Consider the following 18,887-nt stretch of genomic DNA (forward strand, 5'->3'; position numbering starts at 1 on the left):
CCTAAAAAAAACAAACAAACAAAAGTGAATTACTCAAGTATTACTAACTTGGCAGTCTTAGATTTAATTAAATGCTTACTTTACATTAGCAATGCATTGTCTATGAAATGAAAGGTGGGTATAATCTAGTGTTGCATAGGTCATGGAAATTAAAAGGGGGCATAAATCTGGCTATACAGCAGTAAACATCCATTTTAGACTCATTACAAAGTACATCACTGAACAAAATCTAATTAAATATTAGTGTTAAAAACAAAAGTAAAACCTGTGCTGTTTCTATTCAGCATCGTCCCACAGTGAAAGCCCTTTATGTAGTGTCACCAATCTGGAGGATATAAAGTAAAATGTCCCATGTCTTATAATTAAAAGTGTTTCTTTGGGTAAGAGTTTAAACGACGTTGCTTCAAAACATTAAAGGTAACACTGCACCACCGCCAAAGACTATGGCGACTAATCTGAGTGGCCAACCGTCTAGTAACTTCAAAAAAATATTGATAATTGTCCTTGATATAAAGGTGCAGCTGTGCTTTGCAATGTCTGTCTTTGGAAAAATTCAAGTTTTGTCACATCGGCCTACCAGAAGCAGTCTCATTACCCGTATGATCCAAATTTGCACTCGGAAGGAAAAAGTTTGACCTTTAAAAACTGTTCTGGCTTACAACTAAGCAGTAACTAAATTCTCACATACAAAACACACAGAAGATTACTACAGTGCCTTTTCCTCACCCATCTTCTGCATTAATGCTGTAGCTGGTTTATGTAGTGTCACCAATCTGCTGACGCAGTCTTACATGCAAACAAGACAGACTGACAAGATAAAGTCTTCCCTCTGATGATCTATCCTAAAAATCATTTCTTTAAAAACAAAACAAAACGATTGTCGTCGACACTTTGCATTTGTCTGGCCTGACTTAAGCCTACTCAAAATGTGCCTTCTTGGGTTCCTACTCATCATCGTGCTCATGGTCACAGTGGTGAGCAGAAGCCACATGCAGAGGCTCTGCGATCTCATCCACTGACCCGAGAGTGTCCTCGATGGCCTGAGGTGGAGACCTGTCTGCGGTGGACTCCTTGGTGACCAGAGATGGGATGAGATCGACAGGAGATGAGCGAGGAAGGTCTTCAGCGGGCACAGAAGGCTCAAGAGAAAAAGACAACGCACCTATAGTTGGACTTTGGCTATCACTAGACTCAATGAGAGAGCTCTGTGGCTCTGCACACTCTGTGAGCAGGTGGGAGAGTCCAGCTGGTGGGACACTTGAATCAGCAGACAAGAGAGCAGGAGTGAAGTCTCTGGCTGCCTGGGAGATGTGCTCTTGTTGCTCATTCTGGTGGTCTGCTAATGATGGGAGCAGAACACTGTCCTCCAACTCTTCTGTAGTAAAACAAATATGGTTGAATTCAACAGAAGTGGATGAGAGAATTATATTAAACATACAACATATTTCATTGGCAGATGGCTAGTTCTCACTGAGCCTGGTTATACTAGAGGTTTCTTCCTGTTAGAAGAGTTTTTCTTCCCACGGTCACCAAGTGCTTGCTCATAGATGTTTCATTGTTGGGGTTTTCTGTGTATTATTGTTAAGTTTTTACCCAAATTAGTTTTCCCAAATTAAAAGGCGACCGTGGTTCAGGGGGTTGGGAGGCTCATCTTGTAACAGGAAGGTTGCCGGTTCGATCCCCAGCTCTCTCTGTCTTGGTCGTTGTGTCCTTGGGCAAGACACTTCACCTACCACCTACTGGTGATGGCCAGAGGGGCCATCGCTTCTGTCAGTCTGCCCCAGGGCAGCTGTGGCTCCACCAGTGTGTGAATGTGAGAATGAATGAATAGTGGAATTGTAAAGCGCTTTGAGGGTCTCGAAAAGCACTATAAATGCAATCCATTATTATTATTATTATATAAAGCACTTTGAGGTGACTGTTGTTCTGATTTGAACCTATATAAATGAAACTGAATATATTTCTTAAAACTGATGCATGAAAGTCACTGGACAGTGATGAACAGCTGCCACACTGACTTACCAACACCAGATATCTCGCTTTCCTTCTCCTCGTGCATCGCCAGCGAGGTGTTTGTCATGTCAATGGATGACATGGACAGATCCAGCCTGTCCACCAAGTCTGAAGGATCGGGGTTCATCACTGCCATTTCAGAATCAGAAAAACCTGGAAAATTCCAACAATAAAACACACATCTTAAGAAGATTTTTGCAAACACAGCATATGCTAAGGTGAACAGAATCTTAACTGACCAAGCTCGGTGACCCTTTGAATGGGTGGAGGTAGATAAGAGTCCTCGAGGGTGACCTGCTCCAGGTTTAACTCTTCACTATTGCTTGAAGGTGCCATGAGAGGTGCCTGGAGACACACACACACGGTGAAAGTTATTGACCTGTGTCAGCTTCTCAAATGTGAGATTTTGCTGTATTTTACTGTCACCTCTGTGTATCCATGCGCAGGCAGCTTTGGAGAGTGTTTCTCCTCAACATCAGGGGCAGAAGGCTCGACTGTTGATATTTCTGGATTAGCAGGGATTCGGTGCAGGTAGCCATAACCGATACCGCAACCCAAACTGCAGACAAACATTTGCAGATGCTATAAGATATAATACAACAACTGATTAACAATTTACACATGAAATCATAGTTGCAACATGCAAGACCATCACCAAGTAAGACCCTATTCTGGGAATGTCTTATTTTAGGGATGTGAGCCTGATAGCCCACAGTGGGCTGGACCATTTTCTGTTGGTGTAAACTACATATATAATAAATGTGTAAATAATAAATATGAGAAAATATAGTGCAAGTTCAACAGTTTGTCCTTGTTTTTCTACACTATAATGAAATCTGTCAGCATGACTCTCTGGGCTTAAATTACAGAAAAAGTTTTACTAGCTCATTGCTCTGACTATCCTGTAATTTAAACTGAAAGTTCTTGTTATGTCACAAAAAATGTTCTTTTTTCTGGTTTTCTAAGGAGCTTGGAAAGAAAAGTGTCTGGACTTCTTTAAGTGGCTTTAAGACGTTTCACCTCTCATCCGAGAAGCTTCTTCAGCTGCAGGGTCAAAAGGTGGAGAGTCCCAGATTTAAGCCTGGTGGGAGTGTGCCCCCGAGAGGGACAATGGACACCCTAATGATCCTCTACTTAATCACATGAGCCAAGGTGTGAAAACGTGCGTAGGTCACAATCAGTCAAGGTATTGGGTGAGCTCATTGTGAAACCCCGTTCTCACACCTTGGCTCATGTGATAAGGTAGAGGAAGTCCAGAAGTCTAGACAATTTTCTTTCCAAGCTCCTTAGACTACAATGACCTGGATGACTGAGAAAACTTCACAGACATTTTTCTGGTTTTGTTTTTCTTTAGTGTGGGCCCCTTGTAAAAAAAACCCTGAAATTTTTATATCATAAAGTGAAAAAACAGGAACTTTTCTTTGATTGAAGCATTTATTTATTACTTAATTATTAATTGGTTTAGTTAAAATTGCCATAAGTGAGATAGGAAAAGCTGTAAAACTTGTGAAAATACAGTTAAAAGTTTAAAATGTATGTCTTCCAGTGGATCGGATCTGAGTCTTTGAAAAAAAATATGGCCCCTGGGCCTTAGGGTGCATCTGCATCAAAGAAAAATCTAAAAATAGTGGGGGGGAAACACTAACACGCGTTAGAATGTGGAGTCCAGAAACCACCGGGTGACATGACAATGATTACATCCATCTTTTATATACTGTCAGCTGCATTTGGCCATACCTGCCCTCTCCTCCCCATGCTCCGTTTGGTGTGACCACCACCTCTCTGCATAGGTCCGTTTGTGTGTTGTACACCAGCAGCTTCAGAGGTTTTCCTTCATGGGCCTCAATGAGTGAGAAAAAGTCTTCTGACTGCAAATGACAAACTCTGAATTAACTACTGAAGGTGCAAATTCGAAATTTTCATGCCACAAGTAATGTTGCATGGTTCTAATAAGACATCTTACATCTTGCAAAACCTGATCTGCTCCCACAATATAGTCACTGTGGGGCTGAAGCCCCGCCAGTGCAGCCGGTGAACTGGCTTCCACATCCTTGGAGAAAACAGAAACAAAAGATGAAGCCATAATGGACTCACAGCTACAGAAGCTGAGACTACAGTGAAGCACAATGCGTTTTAGTAGTTCTTTGACGACGCAACTCACCAGGACATGCCAAACATTTTCATTGGCCCCCTGGTAGCTGCAGAAGCGAACACTAGCGCCCAGCAAACCCTGCCCTCCCCACATGCTACTGGGCACCACCTCCAGCTCACGAACCCTCGTGGTTTTAGTGCTGTACACCTCCATCTTCACTGCTCTCTCCACGTTGGCTTTCAGAACCTCCTTCAAAAGGTCATTTTCCTCATTCTGGTGTGGAATAATTAAAGAAGACAACAATTATAGCAACCAGCTGTGTTAACCTTCTTCTTTTTTCATGTTCATCATATTTATCTACAGTCGCAGTGAATAACCAGTAAATGCAATCGTTATTATATGGCTGTAATTAAACTTACAAGTCTCTTGGTGTCAAGAGACAGGATGAAGTCGAAGAAGGGCTGCAGGCCAGCCTTCTCTGCAGGGGAATTTGGCTGCACCTGTCAAAATAAATACAAGCAAGTCTGCACTTTAATCTTTGAAGAAAATGATTTACTGGAATGTTTTAATTCAAATTAATATATAAGCAAGAAAATGTACAGAAAAACTAAATATTGCATCATTATTTTAAATTGAAAAAAAATAACAGCGTCGCAAACGCACATCTTGATCAGTCGCATCGATTTATCAGTCGATCGACTAACCATTTAAGCATCTCTGAACTATAATCCAAAGTACTGCTTGTATTTTTTGCTGAAGCATGAAATGGTTATAGGAAAGCGGTTCGTTCTAAGCCGGTAAACATTTATTTTCATTAATACTGTCGTCGCGCTAGTTCTACTTGTCAAAGCATCACTTCCGGGCACTTATTAAAACAGAAGCTCAGTGGACTCAGACTTCTTAAAAGACTTTCTTTGCGACAAGTTATATGTTGTGCTAACATTTTATTTCTTAATAACACCGTAAACAAATACGTCCTAATGCACAGCTGCGCCCACAATGACACGTAAACTCCGTCTCTTCTGTCAGGTTTTTGACACTACGAAGCTAGCTACCTGTTAGCATACAACACAGTTCATAAGCTGCTGTACATTCAGCTCCAGTTTCAGAGAAAAACGAGCCGCGTTATAAGCCTTACACCGTGCACATGATATCCATACGTCCCTCCTTCGGATGCTTCTGAACTCTGAGATAAACCCATTTCTGCCGGGAACTCGTTTAAAAATTACTGTCATCAGAAAATACCGACAATTACCACAGTTGACAGTTCTCGGCCATCTTGTCCGCAGCCCAAACCAGTCGAACATCGCTGCTGTCGATCCTCGGACACCGTGCAGGGTCGCACATCATTGACAGTGTTTATTTGCTGCCTCATACCTCAGATTCTGTTACACCGGCTTCAAATTTCAGTGTTATTTGATGTGACTCAGCTGTGACGCCTGCAAAGTTAGCAAATTTCATAAACCCGTATCTTATATGATTAGTACCCACAAAACATATTCAATTTTTAAAATAAGGACTTTTTCTATTCTAGGATTTATTTATTTTTTTGCATATTTTTAACTTGGGGCATGTTTACCACTGTGTAGCATCCCCTCTATTTATAACAGCAGCCAGTAAACATCTGGGAACTGAGGAGACCAGCTGTTGGACTTTCAGAAGAGGAATGTTGTCCTATTCTCGTCTGATAGAGGATTCTAGCTGTTCAACATTCCTGGGTCTTATTTTTCCTACTTTTTTGTTCCATGATGCTTTAACTAGTGAAAGGTCTGGCCTGCAGGAAGGCTGGACTCTTCTACTTCAAAGCCATGCTGTTGTAGTAGCTGCTGATTGCAGTTAAGCATCATCTTTCTGAAATATGCAAGACTTTCCATGAAAAAGATGTCATGTCGATATGTTTCTGTAAAACCTCTATATACGTTATGTCATTGATGGAGCCTTTCCAGATGTGCAAACTGCCATTTCCACAGATACTGCTGCTCCCCAATAACATGAGAGATGAAGGTTTTTTTAGGTGCTGATGGAAAAAGAAGAAAAGAATTTAAATTGTGATTCCCGTGACCACAGAACAGCTTCCCACTTTGCTTCAATCCACTTTAAATGAGCTTTGACTCACAGAAGACAGGAACATGTTCACATATGGCTTCTTCTTTGCACAACATTAATCTGCATTTGTGGTAAACTGTGTTCACAGTCTTCACAATTTTACACTGAGGATCATTATGCTGAAATTATTCCAGAATTTGTAGACGCAGTTTTAAATTGATTAGTGAATCTATGCTCATATTTACTTCTGAGAAGTTCTGCTTCTCTAAGATGTTCTTTTTATAGTGTATAGTTTCAAAATGTTGGTCCAGCTATTTCTTCTTAGTGCCACTTTTTTTTTTTTACATTTCTAACCTTTCATTGCTCCCGTCCTAACTTTTTTGAGACGTGCATTTTCATTAACTAATAAAATGTCTCACTTTGTTTCTCGCATTTGATATGCTTTCTGTGTTCTATTATGAATACAGCGTGGCATTGTGAAATTGGAAGATTGGTGCTTTCTATTTTTCTTTAGATTTTAATCGGCATAACATTTTTGGATTTTGGTTTGTAGTGTAAATAGTGGGAGCACCTGGAACAACCACAAAAATAGAGACTTTCATACAAAATTGCACCTCCAAACAAAAAATTGCAATCAAATAAATAAAAATATTTTATTATTCCATCACAGACACACTCTGACCATACTGCTAAACACATAACAGATAATCCACAGTGACCCTGGCAGTTATTAAGAAAAAATATTCACATACTAGAGGCTGGAGTCATGAGTCACAGTGGATTAGCTCTATCCTGTCTTGGCCACCTTCCAGCAGTATACACGTGTTTCTATTCACATGGCACCTCTCTCTTCTTGCATACCCTCTAGGGTATGGGCACGATGACAAAAAAAATTAAATAACACATCAGATTTTTATTATATAGTTTTAGGAAATTAAAAAAGACATAGATTCTAGGCAAATACTTCTTCAAATACTCAAGGCAAATATTTTTTCAGCAATAGAAAAATATCCAGCTACGAAAAATATGTCATCATCCATTAGTCTTTGTACGTCAAAAAATTATTACTAATACATAAAAGCAGTGCTCAGGACATTACATTCTCTCACACATTTTCTTTTATCGTATCACAAGAATTCCTTAAATCTGCTTAAAAGAAAAAAAAAGTTGGGTATCAGTGACTGAATAAATCTACTCTGTGTTCTGTTCAGTTAACCCGATCAGAGACTCCAGGAGCTGGGTGCTCGACTCGTACTGTGGCAAACTGACGGAGCTAAACAGCTGGAGGTGGCGAAAACTGTCTGGGTGTCTGTGCCCTTTGAAAGAGCTGTGCAGTGGTCCGCAGGGATAATCGCTGTCAAAGAACTCCAGGTCGGAGTCAGAGGACAGACTCAAGTCCATGTATCTGCTAAAGGAATAGTCCACAGTGGGAGAGGGCGTGTTTGGCAAGTCATCGAGAGAGTCGTCGTTGAAGACGTCTCTGGGTTGATTCGCATTTTCATCAAGATAATCTGTCACTGAGTTTCTGCTTATATTGTCTGCGAATGTGTCGACTGTGTGTGGTCCCGTACTGTCAGTAGTACTGCTGTGAGTGGCAGAGCCGCTGCTGCTGTGCTGTGTCACTGGGTCTCTTTGAAGCCTCAGGTGGCTGTATGAGGAGTAGTTATTACTGTCCGAGTCACAGAGGCTAAGAGCACGGCTCAACCCTCCATCAACATCAGGGAGACTGTGACCCCCGCTGCAGCCTCCTCCTGCATCACAGTCAGAGGAGGAGCAAGAAGATTCAGTCATATCGCTGCTGCAGCTGTTCTCCTCCACTACCAAGCGTTCTGGGATGAAATGGAATGAAGGGGTGGCAGGCATGGTGACAGGAAGGCCAGCCTCCTCTGAGGTAAAGCCAAAGGGACAGCTCTTGTCCTGTGCATTCTGCTCTGTACAGACCTCCTCCTCCTCTTCATGCTGTTGAATCACCTCTGTAAGTCCAGCCCGGTCCTCAGGGTTCTGTTTTTCATCTTGCAAACGCCGCTCTAATTCCAGTCTCATGACGGTGTGGATGTAATGAGTCTGCACACGGCGGGAATCAAACTCGAAGCGTCCCTGAATGTTACCACAGCTGTCCTTACTGCAGCCACACGGGAAATTGGAGTGGTCCACCTGTATGTGACAAAAGCAAGGAAAGAAAATGGTGATTTACTCATAAACAGAACCTACTGACTCAGCTTAGTGATTCACGGATTCTCTGCATCAGTGAGTCACTAAGAAACAAACGTAGGTGAAATAATAACCAACATTCAGCATCTGACTATATACAAGCATACGTACTCAGGGTAGACTACAATTTACATTCAAATCAGTCTGAATTACACATGTTGAAACTACCCTTTATGGAGGGAAGGTTTGGAGAAAAAATTCTGTGTATGTGGAGATGTACCTGACACTTAATGCCCGCCAGACTGCACGCGCAGGTCTCCGGCTCACAGAAGCCTCGGCAGTCACATCCACAGGTCTCTCTAGAGAGTCGCAAGGCATGAAGCTGCCTCTTCTCCTCCCTGTCGATGAACTTGACCCCTGCTGCTTGTAGGATGGCTTGGCGATGTTTAGAGGAGAATGGCTGAAGGAAACCTCTGTCCTCCTGATCGCTATCACTGACGTCGCTGTCAGTGTCTTCATCTGGGATTTGATCTGTAGTAAGCCTGTCTGCTTCCTGCTGGTCAATGGCCCCACTGGTAATCAGCTGGAGTGAGCACAACAGAAGTAAGTCAGAAAGGCGTCATGCAGACAGGCGCTGCAAACGTTTAGAAATGAAATGCACCTACTTTGTGTTTTAAAGCTTCTAACCGCTCTTTCCTCCGTTTCTCTCTGAGTCTCTGTCTGCGCCTGTCCCGTTGTTCCAGTGCATGCTCGGATATCGTGTACTGTTGAAGGCTGCTGTGCTTCCGCACCATGCCAAGGGTGGCACCTCCACGGCTGGGCACGCTGGTAAAGCCCTGGCACCGCGGGAAGCTGAACACTGTCACCTGGTCAAAGCGTACGGTGCACGGTCTGCTTGCAAGCTTAGGCCTCTTCAGGATGGAGTGAGCTGGTTGTGTTTAGAAAACAAACAGCAGAATCATCACGTAAACTGAGGAACTACGGTACCTGGTTGTGGTGTAAAGTAAGCATCTGGTAAATGACACCATAAGTACACTGTAAAACATAAGCATGTTGGTCAGCAAAATCATATATCAGTCCATCCTGGCAAAAATAATTATGATGCAATAATATTTCCTACATACAGAAGTTTTGGGACTCCCCAAACAGGAAAATGTTCGTTGTTAAAATAAACTGGTTATTTTTTTAAAACCAGTTTTTGCAAATTGGAGTTTCATTAACCCATGAATAGTGCACACGTATGTGTTATATGGCTAAAAATACCTCCTATAGTTCTGTCAAATAAGATATTTTTTGTAATTTTCTCCTCCCCAAAAGCAGGAGAGGCCAGGAAATAGAAATTTATTTTAGGTTTACTTCAGCATAAATAACTAAGACATGGATTTCAAAATGAAGTATTCCCAAAGAATAAGAAGAACATTAAGGCTGAACAGTGACAGAAAAAAAAGGACTTTGTTAAATAAAGGGTCCTTAATGACTGTACTTCTGAATATAGACTCATTCCCCTGAAATTAACCCCCATAATGATAATAAAAGACATGCATCTGTAAAGTTACTTCAAGCGCACCTATTATTCCTTTCCTTATTATTAAAAATGACAAACGTTACAAATAATTGTCCATCAATTGTTTGAACCTTATGTCTGTGAGGGGCATCCAATCAGAATAAAAGGAATGGGAGATAAAATGGCTTATTTCAGACAGTGGATTAAATCAGTGTCGGATGGTTTTGATTATGTGAATCATGCAAAGCTACTCTAAAAGAATCTTTGTATAAAGTGCTGTTTGATGTGTGTATAAAAGGGGCGCTTTAAAGAAATTAAGCAAAACTTTAACATTTGACTTTTCAACTTGGTCACCAAAGTGTACACACAGATCCTCAGGCTCTATTTTTTATGTTTCCAAATGATTACCATCAGAAAAAAGAAATCTATTTGGTCACTTTAATTCTTAATTTGCTCTTTCAAGAGCAATGCCACGTTCTCACAGACAGAATCCGCCTTGCTCAAAGTTAAGTGCTGCTTTGAAGTACTGTTCAAGTCCCTTTTCTCCTAACTTCACATGAAGCACAATTCCAGGAAAAGATTCCTTGATGCCTGATAAATACGGGCTGAGTTGTGACACAGGCTTTGCAGGTCTCAGCGTGGCCACTAGGGGACACACTACAGGTGCTTCACTACAGAGGCCAGGGTCAACAGTTGAACACATGTACAAAGGAAATACCAAGACGGGTCGATTGCAACAACAGGCTGATCAACAGAACAGAGCGGGGGAGAGACGAGTTCACGTCTTTGCTGCCTGCTGCTACTTGGGTGTTTATCACAGTATAATTAGACACTGGCAGTTTAGTTTTCAATCCATTCATCGGGTTACTGCTTGATGTAACAGTTTGGCTTCAACAAATTGCCTGACCTTCACACATAACTGAGGCTGAACTCCAGTTGCAAAAGTCAGTAAACAAGGGAGGCCAGCTGATTAAGCTTGCCTCAGCTGCTGTTTGTCCAGGCAACTTCCACACCGAATCCATCAAGTCTAGCAGACACCGTGTTTGTCCTGTCCAAGAGATTACTGTAAATATTCTGAAAACATTTCCCCCAAACCTTTGTTTATTTGAACATGACCCAAAGCGTGTCTCTGTGTCTGTCTTTTCCCTCCTCCAGCTCGCTCTTCCTATTTTCACCTCCCGATTTCCTCTGTGGCGAACCATCGGCCACCCACAGACCTCTCTGTGTCTCTCCTCTGGCTGCCGGTGCCTCATTACGAATCTCTGTCCTTTGGGACATTCAACTTCTCCTCTTGCCTCGCTCTCTAATGTGTGTGTGCTGTTGTTGTCTCTCAGTCCATCTGTGTGCCAGTTCCCTTCTCCTTTATGTGTGTGAAATGTGTGTTCTGTTAGTGCAGCTTGTTTCGCTTCTGAGGCTCAAGTATTTGTTTAGCGGCACCTGGATGTGGCTTGATATCCTCCTGTATCTACAGATCTATAATTGCGTCAGCCTGATTGCCCGCTTATTAACATCTCTGGCAATCCTGTTCTTTGATGCATCAAATTTTGTGACTATAAGCACTTCCAGTGATGATAGATGGGGTGTGCAGCCTCGTGACATTTGAATAAAGGCCATTCGATATGGCTTGTTTAAAGTGACCCTACTATTCAAATTGATTCCACAACTTCCTAGCACTCAGGCAAATGATCTTCTACACAACCAGCCAGGCAGTCCAGAGGCGAGCCATCCTGCCTCTGTGTTATCTAGAACAGCCCTAAGGTTAGCGTTTTCATATCAGTCAGTCATAACTGTGCTGCTGCGGGGCGATAAGAGACACTCCTATAAAAAGCTGATGGGAAAGTGGACAGATAAGGAAGACGTTTGCATTATTTGAAAGACAAGGAAAAAAGACAGCTGGTTTGAAGACTTACTGGGCAAACTGGTGGGTGAAGCAGGGCTGCGAGGTGTGAAATCCTGATTTTCAGAAGAGCCGCGCTCTCCATCAGAGTCTGACTCTGAGGAGGCAGGAGAGGAGAGGGAGGATGGAGGAGACGAGCAGGAGGAGGAGGATGAGTAGGCATTGTCATCAACCTCTGCAAACTTTCTCTTAAGGATGCCTCTCATTGTTGCACTGCGGTGGGTGATATGCATTCTGCAGAAACAAAAAGGAAGCAGGGGCATTAGTTTGAATCACACAAGAAGAAAAAGAAATGGATTTTAGTCATTTACAATTACAGTAGATCTTATGCAAATCAGCACTTTAATACTGGAACAACTATTCAAGACAGCTGAGCGATACTGAGACAGCGCTGCGTTCTCACATGTATTGGAAACTGAGAACGTAAACAGCACTTTTCAAAAGCTAAGGGAAAGAACGATCTTCCTGCCGAAAGCTGCCTGTCAGCTGGTCGAGCCAGTTTCAGGCCACAAGTTTGTTTAGGCGAATTCAGTCTTGATAGTGATTATCCTACAAAGTCATGTTTCGTAAGTGGAACAACGTCAAGAGAAATCTTTTGTTGACTAACAACAAGATGAGTTATATATTTAAAAATAATAATAAAAAAAATCAACATTTCTTTTTCTTGTTCTTTTCCCCGCTGAGTAATTAACATTCCAGTGATTCCTCGAGTTTTTTGTGAAGAATTCGTGGAAACAGGCCGTCCAGTGGTTGTGTGCTAAGAGCTCGGGTGGGGTGGGTGGGGGTGGGGGATGTAATGGTTCAAGTGAATGCTATTTTTGGATGTGAACATGGAAATACAAACTCTGAGGGTTGCACACTTTGGCAAGACTTTCCTAAACTACTGAGAAAAAGTGAGTAGCAACAGAAAATAAAAGCTGTTAGGCACAAGCCCCATTTACTGCTTGCTTGTTTGAGGGCTGCAGCAGATGACCGATTTTGTTCTGCTAAGTATTTTTAAATACTGACCGACCGGTTTGAGCCGTATAAGCTCTGAAAACACAAAGCACAATTTTCTCAAAAAAAGGTTTACATATGTTTATGTGGTTTTGCTTGAGAAACATTAAAAAAAAACCTCCAAAAATCCGTGTGAGAATAATATTGTAGAAGTCAGTCAGTGAATATGCACGTTTCCTATTTTGCCCTGTTATATGAAGACATTTCAATGAAAAAAAAACTATTAAAATGTAAAGCCTGGCATATAGCTCTTATTCTTCTTTGCCAACAGTTAGAAACATCTGCGCTGAGCATGCTATTGTGATCCAATAGGTAACAGGACTGGGATTTAGACTGAACTTAACACAAGCAACCGAAAACATACCACACACACCCACAGTTACAACAGAAGCATTTCTTTTTCTTGTCAGAGAAAAGGAATGTAAACCACTGCACTGACAGTCTGTCACTGCCCTACACTAATACACAGTCAGCCAGGGTCCACACGGGGCTTCAGATAGTCTGCAGTAAGCAAATACCTTAGACCAGTGAGGCTGTGTGTGTGTGTGTGTGTGTGTGTGTGTGTGTGTGTGTGTGTGTGTGTGTGTGTGTGTGTGTGTGTGTGTGTGTGTGTGTGTGCACTCAGACTGAGCAACTTCCTGGATCCATCAGCAAATACGAGATGAAACAAGAGACTTAGCTCAGCTCCTACACTGTTTACACAAAAGGAACCATTGCTACAAAGACAGCTGGAAAGGAATTTATCTCAGGTGAAAAGCATCTGCACAGTCATGCTCAAGGTTTCCAGAATCAGAGTGAGAGTTGTGTCTAATTAATACTGCAGAGCAGTGCTATTATAGCACCCTCTTGTTCCAGTTCTATCACATTTATTACATTTAATATCTGACAGAGCAGAAAAGCCTCGCAGTTCGCCTAGGTGTCCGCTGAGACCACATCAATAATTTAAAGGTTCAAAGCAGCAGCAGCAGCAGCAACGGAGAGTGCGCGTGCGCGTGTAACAGTAAGAGGGAGGTACTACACTGTGTTAACGCACATAAGTGATTAAGAAGAGGTTGCAGGACTTTTAATGGGACAAAAACTTCCACAACAATACAAGGATAGAATAAAACGTTCAGACAATCATTAAATGCCTTAAGGAATGTTACACGGGGTTTTCACTGGAAGAGAGTAGGAGTCGTTTCCTGTTTGGCATAATAACAGTCATTAGGCAGCTGACCTCTTCACCTCGCGGAGGGAGACACACACACAGCGATCATATCAGCCACAATGACAACACTGTTCCCCACTGCTCGCTACAGGGCAAACACTTGCGGGCACGGTCAGCGTAAGCGCAGCAGGACACACACATACACACAAACACATACAAGTTTTCTTCAACATTACTCTTGTCCGTTAAGTGTTAAGGTGTGAAATATGAAGCAGAAAATCAGCATAACTGTAACTTACCACATTTCACACAAATATGCCACACAGTTTTTATAAGCATAAAGAGAAGTGAAAAAAGCATGAAACAATTTAAGGTCACTCTATAGGCTAAAGTATTTACTGACAGAGAGTTTTTTTTAGTTACTCACCACAAATTAACACACAGCATAGTAACAAAGAAGGAGCAAATTGACACAAAGTTACGTGTCCTGTCCGCCGTCCAGCCAGCTGAGCATTGTGTGTCCGCCTGTGTTTAAGTGAAGCGACACAGTAGTACCAGTGTGATCATGAGAGGACTGGCTGGGAGCTCCCAAAGACACGAAACACGGCAACAAGATACTTCACCCCCTCCTCGAGACCTCAACTATGTTTCTTGGGAAATCACGTACACGGCAGTTTCGCCTCATAAGACAGCAACAGCATTTTCGTTTTCATTAACGCTGAGCTTTTTGTATCACTTACCATAGTACGTTGACATTTCAGCACAGGCTAAACCTCGCGCAGAAGAAAGTAATAATATATAAGACGCTAGCATAACAATGTTATTAGCCTCGACGTAAACGTTTCAAGAGCTTAATATTTACTCGCTAGTAGTATAACAGCTTCCATCATTACTCTCTTATACTGTATCACTATTTTGTCCCATAGATTCATTAGCCAAAGCTCAATCGTTTAGCTTAATAATCCGGAAGTGTCGGGCAGGTAGTCCTCTTGCTTACCATCAGTCCTCTGTGGCTGCCCTGTCTGTCTTGACGCAGACGGTGACACACGTAGAGGCGGGAGACGCCTCTCACTCAGTGCTGCCCACAGATTCCTGTCTGTTGTGTTCACACTGTACTGTTCCCACTGGTGATGTGCTGGTAAATAACCTTTAGACCTCCAGCTGGTGATTATTATCAGAAGGCACTCAGCCACTGTTACAAACGAGTTAGGACACGTGCCTTGGCAACGTTTATGTTTATTCCTATGTAGGGTGTATTTTTTTATTTTTATTTTTTTATTTTTTTTTTTAGCAAATATCAGATCAATGCATTTGCAAATAAATGAATAGAAAACACAAACATAAAAGAACTACAGAACTTACTTAAAGTAAAAGTAAAGTAAACATAATAGTATTTCAATAGTATTCAGACTTCCTTGGGGATTTAATCCTTTTATTTAAACAAGGCTTTCGCATCTTTGTAAGCCACCTTTAGACCTGTAGTAAAATTGTGATAAGACCATCATTAAACGTGAGATACAGCCTTGTTTTCCTTTAATATATTTCCTGTTACATTGGTAGGAGTGATGGTTCCAGTCAGGCACTTTAAGAAACAGTTTGCAGTGCAGAAGAGCCGAAGATGGCCAGGATTATGGATTTGGATGTAAAGCCTCTGCCCGTTTAACGCAAAGAAAAATCCTCTTTCTTGCTTTCACGCCACACTCCTCACAAGCAGATGTTGTCATAAATTAAAGCCTATAACATGTATACGCACACACTCGTTATGGGCTATCCAAACAGAGCTTTTCTTACACCATGAACCTTGTGGCTGAGTGAAGGTAAAGCGGCTGGATTTAAGATTCCAGTGCCTCTGCTTTTAAAGATAATCATAGGCTGTGCTCTGCGTCCCCGACTGGGAGGAAAATGAAGCTCAGGGGAGACAGACAAAACAGATGGACAGACAGATGAACGGAAAGATGGACATGCCCAAAATACTCCTGGACTCAAGCTTTGACCCCCTTGTGTTGATACAGATCTGTGCAGCAGTTTGAAAGGGTTAAATAATAGCTGCACTAATGCCTAAATATCTGCTGGTCCAAATCCTCTGGTCAGAGGAAGGGCCGCTCATCCTGACTTCAGCACTCTGTGGAAGTGTGTTACGAGAGAGTGACCCACTTTGGCTGGGATCACTGTAGTGCAGCATGTGTGTGTGTGACCTGCGTGGAGAGTAAACACAGAGAGACAGTGCAGCAGGACAGATTATAGGGCAGAGAAATGGCACGTAAAAGAAATTATGTCTGTTCTTGGCTGCTAAAATTAGAATCTGGATATTTGACTCAAGGTAGATTTTGCAGCTTGAAGGATCCGCTCAGAGAGATTGCTACAACTTACTCATAACACATCATCAAAGTGCTATGTGAGGCTTCATGTGGCTATTTATAGCACAATCATTGCCTGGACAAAAATACATTTGAGCAAATACAGTTGGAGTTTCCTGTTCCTTTTTGCAGGCTGTTACCACGCATGGTGTGACTGTGTGCCTCAGATGTGTCAGGCGGATGATCCTTTTCACACCCGTGCAGCAGAGAAAGTCAGAGTTTTTGTTCCTACGTTTGTTAATATTCAGCCATTCTTTCACAACTGCCTGTATTTACTCACTGTATCCATGCAGCCATCGCAGTGCAAACTGACCCAGACTCCTGACCTCATTCCTTTACACTTTTCAGATTTAAAGCCACTTGTATGTGGCTGCTCAGTATCAGTTCAGTTTTTTTGAGCTGCTTTCCTCACCATTGTCATGCACCCATATTCTGCGAATATTGCCTGTCAGAAGAGAGTCAGAGCACAAACATTGCTGCTCTTTCACTTCACACTCCAGGTTACATAACCTAAGTTAACCTACATTCTGGCAGCCTCTCAGGTTGCTGCCACAGGCTTCAGTCAAGCTGTGCCAGCGATGGCGCACATACAGCAGTAATAATGCTGGTGAATTCTGACAAAAGCTTCAGGCATGTAGAAGTCTGCCCCAGTTTCTCCTTCCTTGTTGCTTGTGGTTATTATCTCAAGGATTTGCCTGTGTTTTAGGAGACCGCACTCAGCTTTCCAGGGTATAAGAGGAAGTATCAGATAGTCACAGGGCGAGTGTTGTTGCTTCCAGTCAGGTAGTAAAGCAAGATGGATTGAAGCCACGTGCAGCCAGGAGATTGTTTATTCTTTTCTTAGAGTTACTTCCTTGATAAACTGATAGATAGATAGATAGATAGATAGATAGATAGATAGATAGATAGATAGATAGATAGATAGATAGATAGATAGATAGATAGATAGATAGATAGATAGATAGATAGATAGATAGATAGATAGATAGATTGATTCTCCAACTTTCTTTCTCTCTCTTTCAAATGTAAACATGACTCCTTTTTTACACAGCCTCTGATGTCATTTCCTTTCGTCACCATGGTCACAAGTGCAAATATAGCTCATGCGTTTTTATTTTAGAGGACAGTGAGTGAATCACTATGCTTGCCTTCATCATCAGCAGCATCAACACTGTCAGAATCACGAGTTGTTTTTTTTTTAACGTCAGTGGTGTTCTTAGCTTACTACGTGATCTTTTTTTCCTTCTTTACTTCAGGTTTACTCATCTCATATAATTGGTATTTGTGTCTGACGCAATCACATCAGAATTTTAGTCTCTAGAAGTTCAAAAGGATTTTCTACTACAACCCCTAAAACTTGGTTTTAATTATTAGAAGGCTTATTCTGCTCATTTCTAGCTCTAACTTTTTAAATTCTTAGATTTTATCAGAGTATCTCTGCATGATTTACAGGTCAAAAATAACTGATCTTACACTGGTCCCAGCTATTTTTTCCATGAACTGCTGCTGACTCACTGATCATCTAGCTATTTATCTTTATGAAATTGATTTTTTAGTAAAACTGTAAGCCCCAAATAAACTAGTAAATTATTTCATATTTGGGTACCCAGTGGTATTTCAAAATAGCAATAAACAAAGTTGTAAAAGAGCACAGAGTGGAATCTCACAGTTCATGGAAAAAGAAGAAGAAATGAAAGTCTCACCTTCTCCACTGAAGATACAGATAAAGACTACCGGTAAAATTTCGCAACTGTGACACCTTAAGTGATAGGTCAACTGCCATCCTTTTGTCTGTGCAGTACTAGCAGTTCAGGGGGTGACACCAGAGAGCTTCCTGTGTCTCTGTGGCCACAGAGGGTGATATGTTATCTCTGAGGCAGCGTTAGAGTGTGCTCTACATGCTTAAGCTCTACAGTTGATATGGAAAAAGTGTCATGGTTGTGTGTAATGATAAAATGTTTATGCAAAAATAAAATGATGTTTGCAATAAAGTGCATTTACTTACTATCACTGCAGCATTAGTTGCGGCAATAGTGGACGTAAACACACTATTTTATGTGATAACACGAGTATATTTCCACACTTATTTCCCAAACACCATCCACTACAGTACTGTTTTTTAATGCGAGTCGAGCTGCAGCTCAGAGTGCAAAGTAGGTTGCACAACAATTTTCTAGAGAAGTGATCTTATCTGTAGCTTCATGTGAGCGACTCAAGCTGTAACAGCAAAGCAGCTGTATGATTGGGTTTGACATCTCCCACCCCCCTCCCCTTCAACAATGAGCCTTTTGTCAACAAGAGAGCTGTGGTGACCTTTCTCACAAAACTTAAAAACTTGCCTGAGTGATGCATCGTGCACCCACAAGGCATTTTCCACCAGGGTACATAGTAAAACGCATCACTGAGTAGAGATATATTTCCTTATGTCTGTGCTGCAGCAGCTTCATTATGCATTCACAATTAGAGACTACCAAAGTTGTGTGAGTGCACAAAGCGTGTCTGTGTGTGTGCATGTGTGTGTTCCCTTTCTTATGTCGCCCCAGCTGATTGTGCCTGGCTGTCAGCCCTGCAGTGGGAGCTCCCGTGCTCGCTGAGTCCCAGCACAGTGTGCTCTGCTGTTGGTGTTGCCTGTCACATGTGGCTCCATGTGAGGCTTTTGCAGGAGCATGCAGGAGGAAGGAGAC

The 18,887-nt window shown here is 41.9% G+C and overlaps 2 protein-coding genes across 4 annotated transcripts; both read right to left on the reverse strand.

Annotated features, from left to right (window-relative positions):
* Nucleotides 1-40: 40 nt before the first annotated feature.
* On the reverse strand, nucleotides 41-5,480 carry gorasp1a (golgi reassembly stacking protein 1a). The gene is made up of 9 exons (XM_004565425.3): nucleotides 5,361-5,480; nucleotides 4,525-4,605; nucleotides 4,175-4,378; nucleotides 3,977-4,063; nucleotides 3,751-3,881; nucleotides 2,440-2,572; nucleotides 2,253-2,358; nucleotides 2,023-2,166; nucleotides 41-1,375 (listed from the first exon to the last, which is right to left on the reverse strand). The coding sequence occupies exons 1-9, from the start codon at nucleotides 5,478-5,480 to the stop codon at nucleotides 945-947; spliced, it is 1,437 nt and encodes a 478-aa protein (XP_004565482.3). The 3' UTR covers nucleotides 41-944.
* Nucleotides 5,481-6,779: 1,299 nt separating this feature from the next.
* Nucleotides 6,780-14,969, reverse strand: LOC101474064 (cysteine/serine-rich nuclear protein 1). 3 transcript variants are annotated; one of them, XM_076876448.1, is made up of 5 exons: nucleotides 14,844-14,969; nucleotides 11,717-11,937; nucleotides 8,968-9,230; nucleotides 8,583-8,885; nucleotides 6,780-8,305 (listed from the first exon to the last, which is right to left on the reverse strand). In XM_076876448.1, exons 2-5 carry the CDS (start codon nucleotides 11,934-11,936, stop codon nucleotides 7,343-7,345), a joined length of 1,749 nt encoding a protein of 582 aa, XP_076732563.1. In that variant the 5' UTR covers nucleotide 11,937; nucleotides 14,844-14,969; the 3' UTR covers nucleotides 6,780-7,342. The 3 variants fall into 3 exon arrangements, with proteins under 3 accessions (XP_076732563.1, XP_076732562.1, XP_012778495.1); XM_076876447.1 differs by lacking the exon at nucleotides 14,844-14,969 and adding an exon at nucleotides 14,587-14,811; XM_012923041.5 differs by lacking the exon at nucleotides 14,844-14,969 and adding an exon at nucleotides 14,274-14,433.
* Between the last annotated feature and the right edge of the window lie 3,918 nt (nucleotides 14,970-18,887).

This window comes from Maylandia zebra, linkage group LG18 (assembly GCF_041146795.1).
Source record: "Maylandia zebra isolate NMK-2024a linkage group LG18, Mzebra_GT3a, whole genome shotgun sequence".
NCBI classification, from domain to species: Eukaryota; Metazoa; Chordata; class Actinopteri; order Cichliformes; family Cichlidae; genus Maylandia; species Maylandia zebra.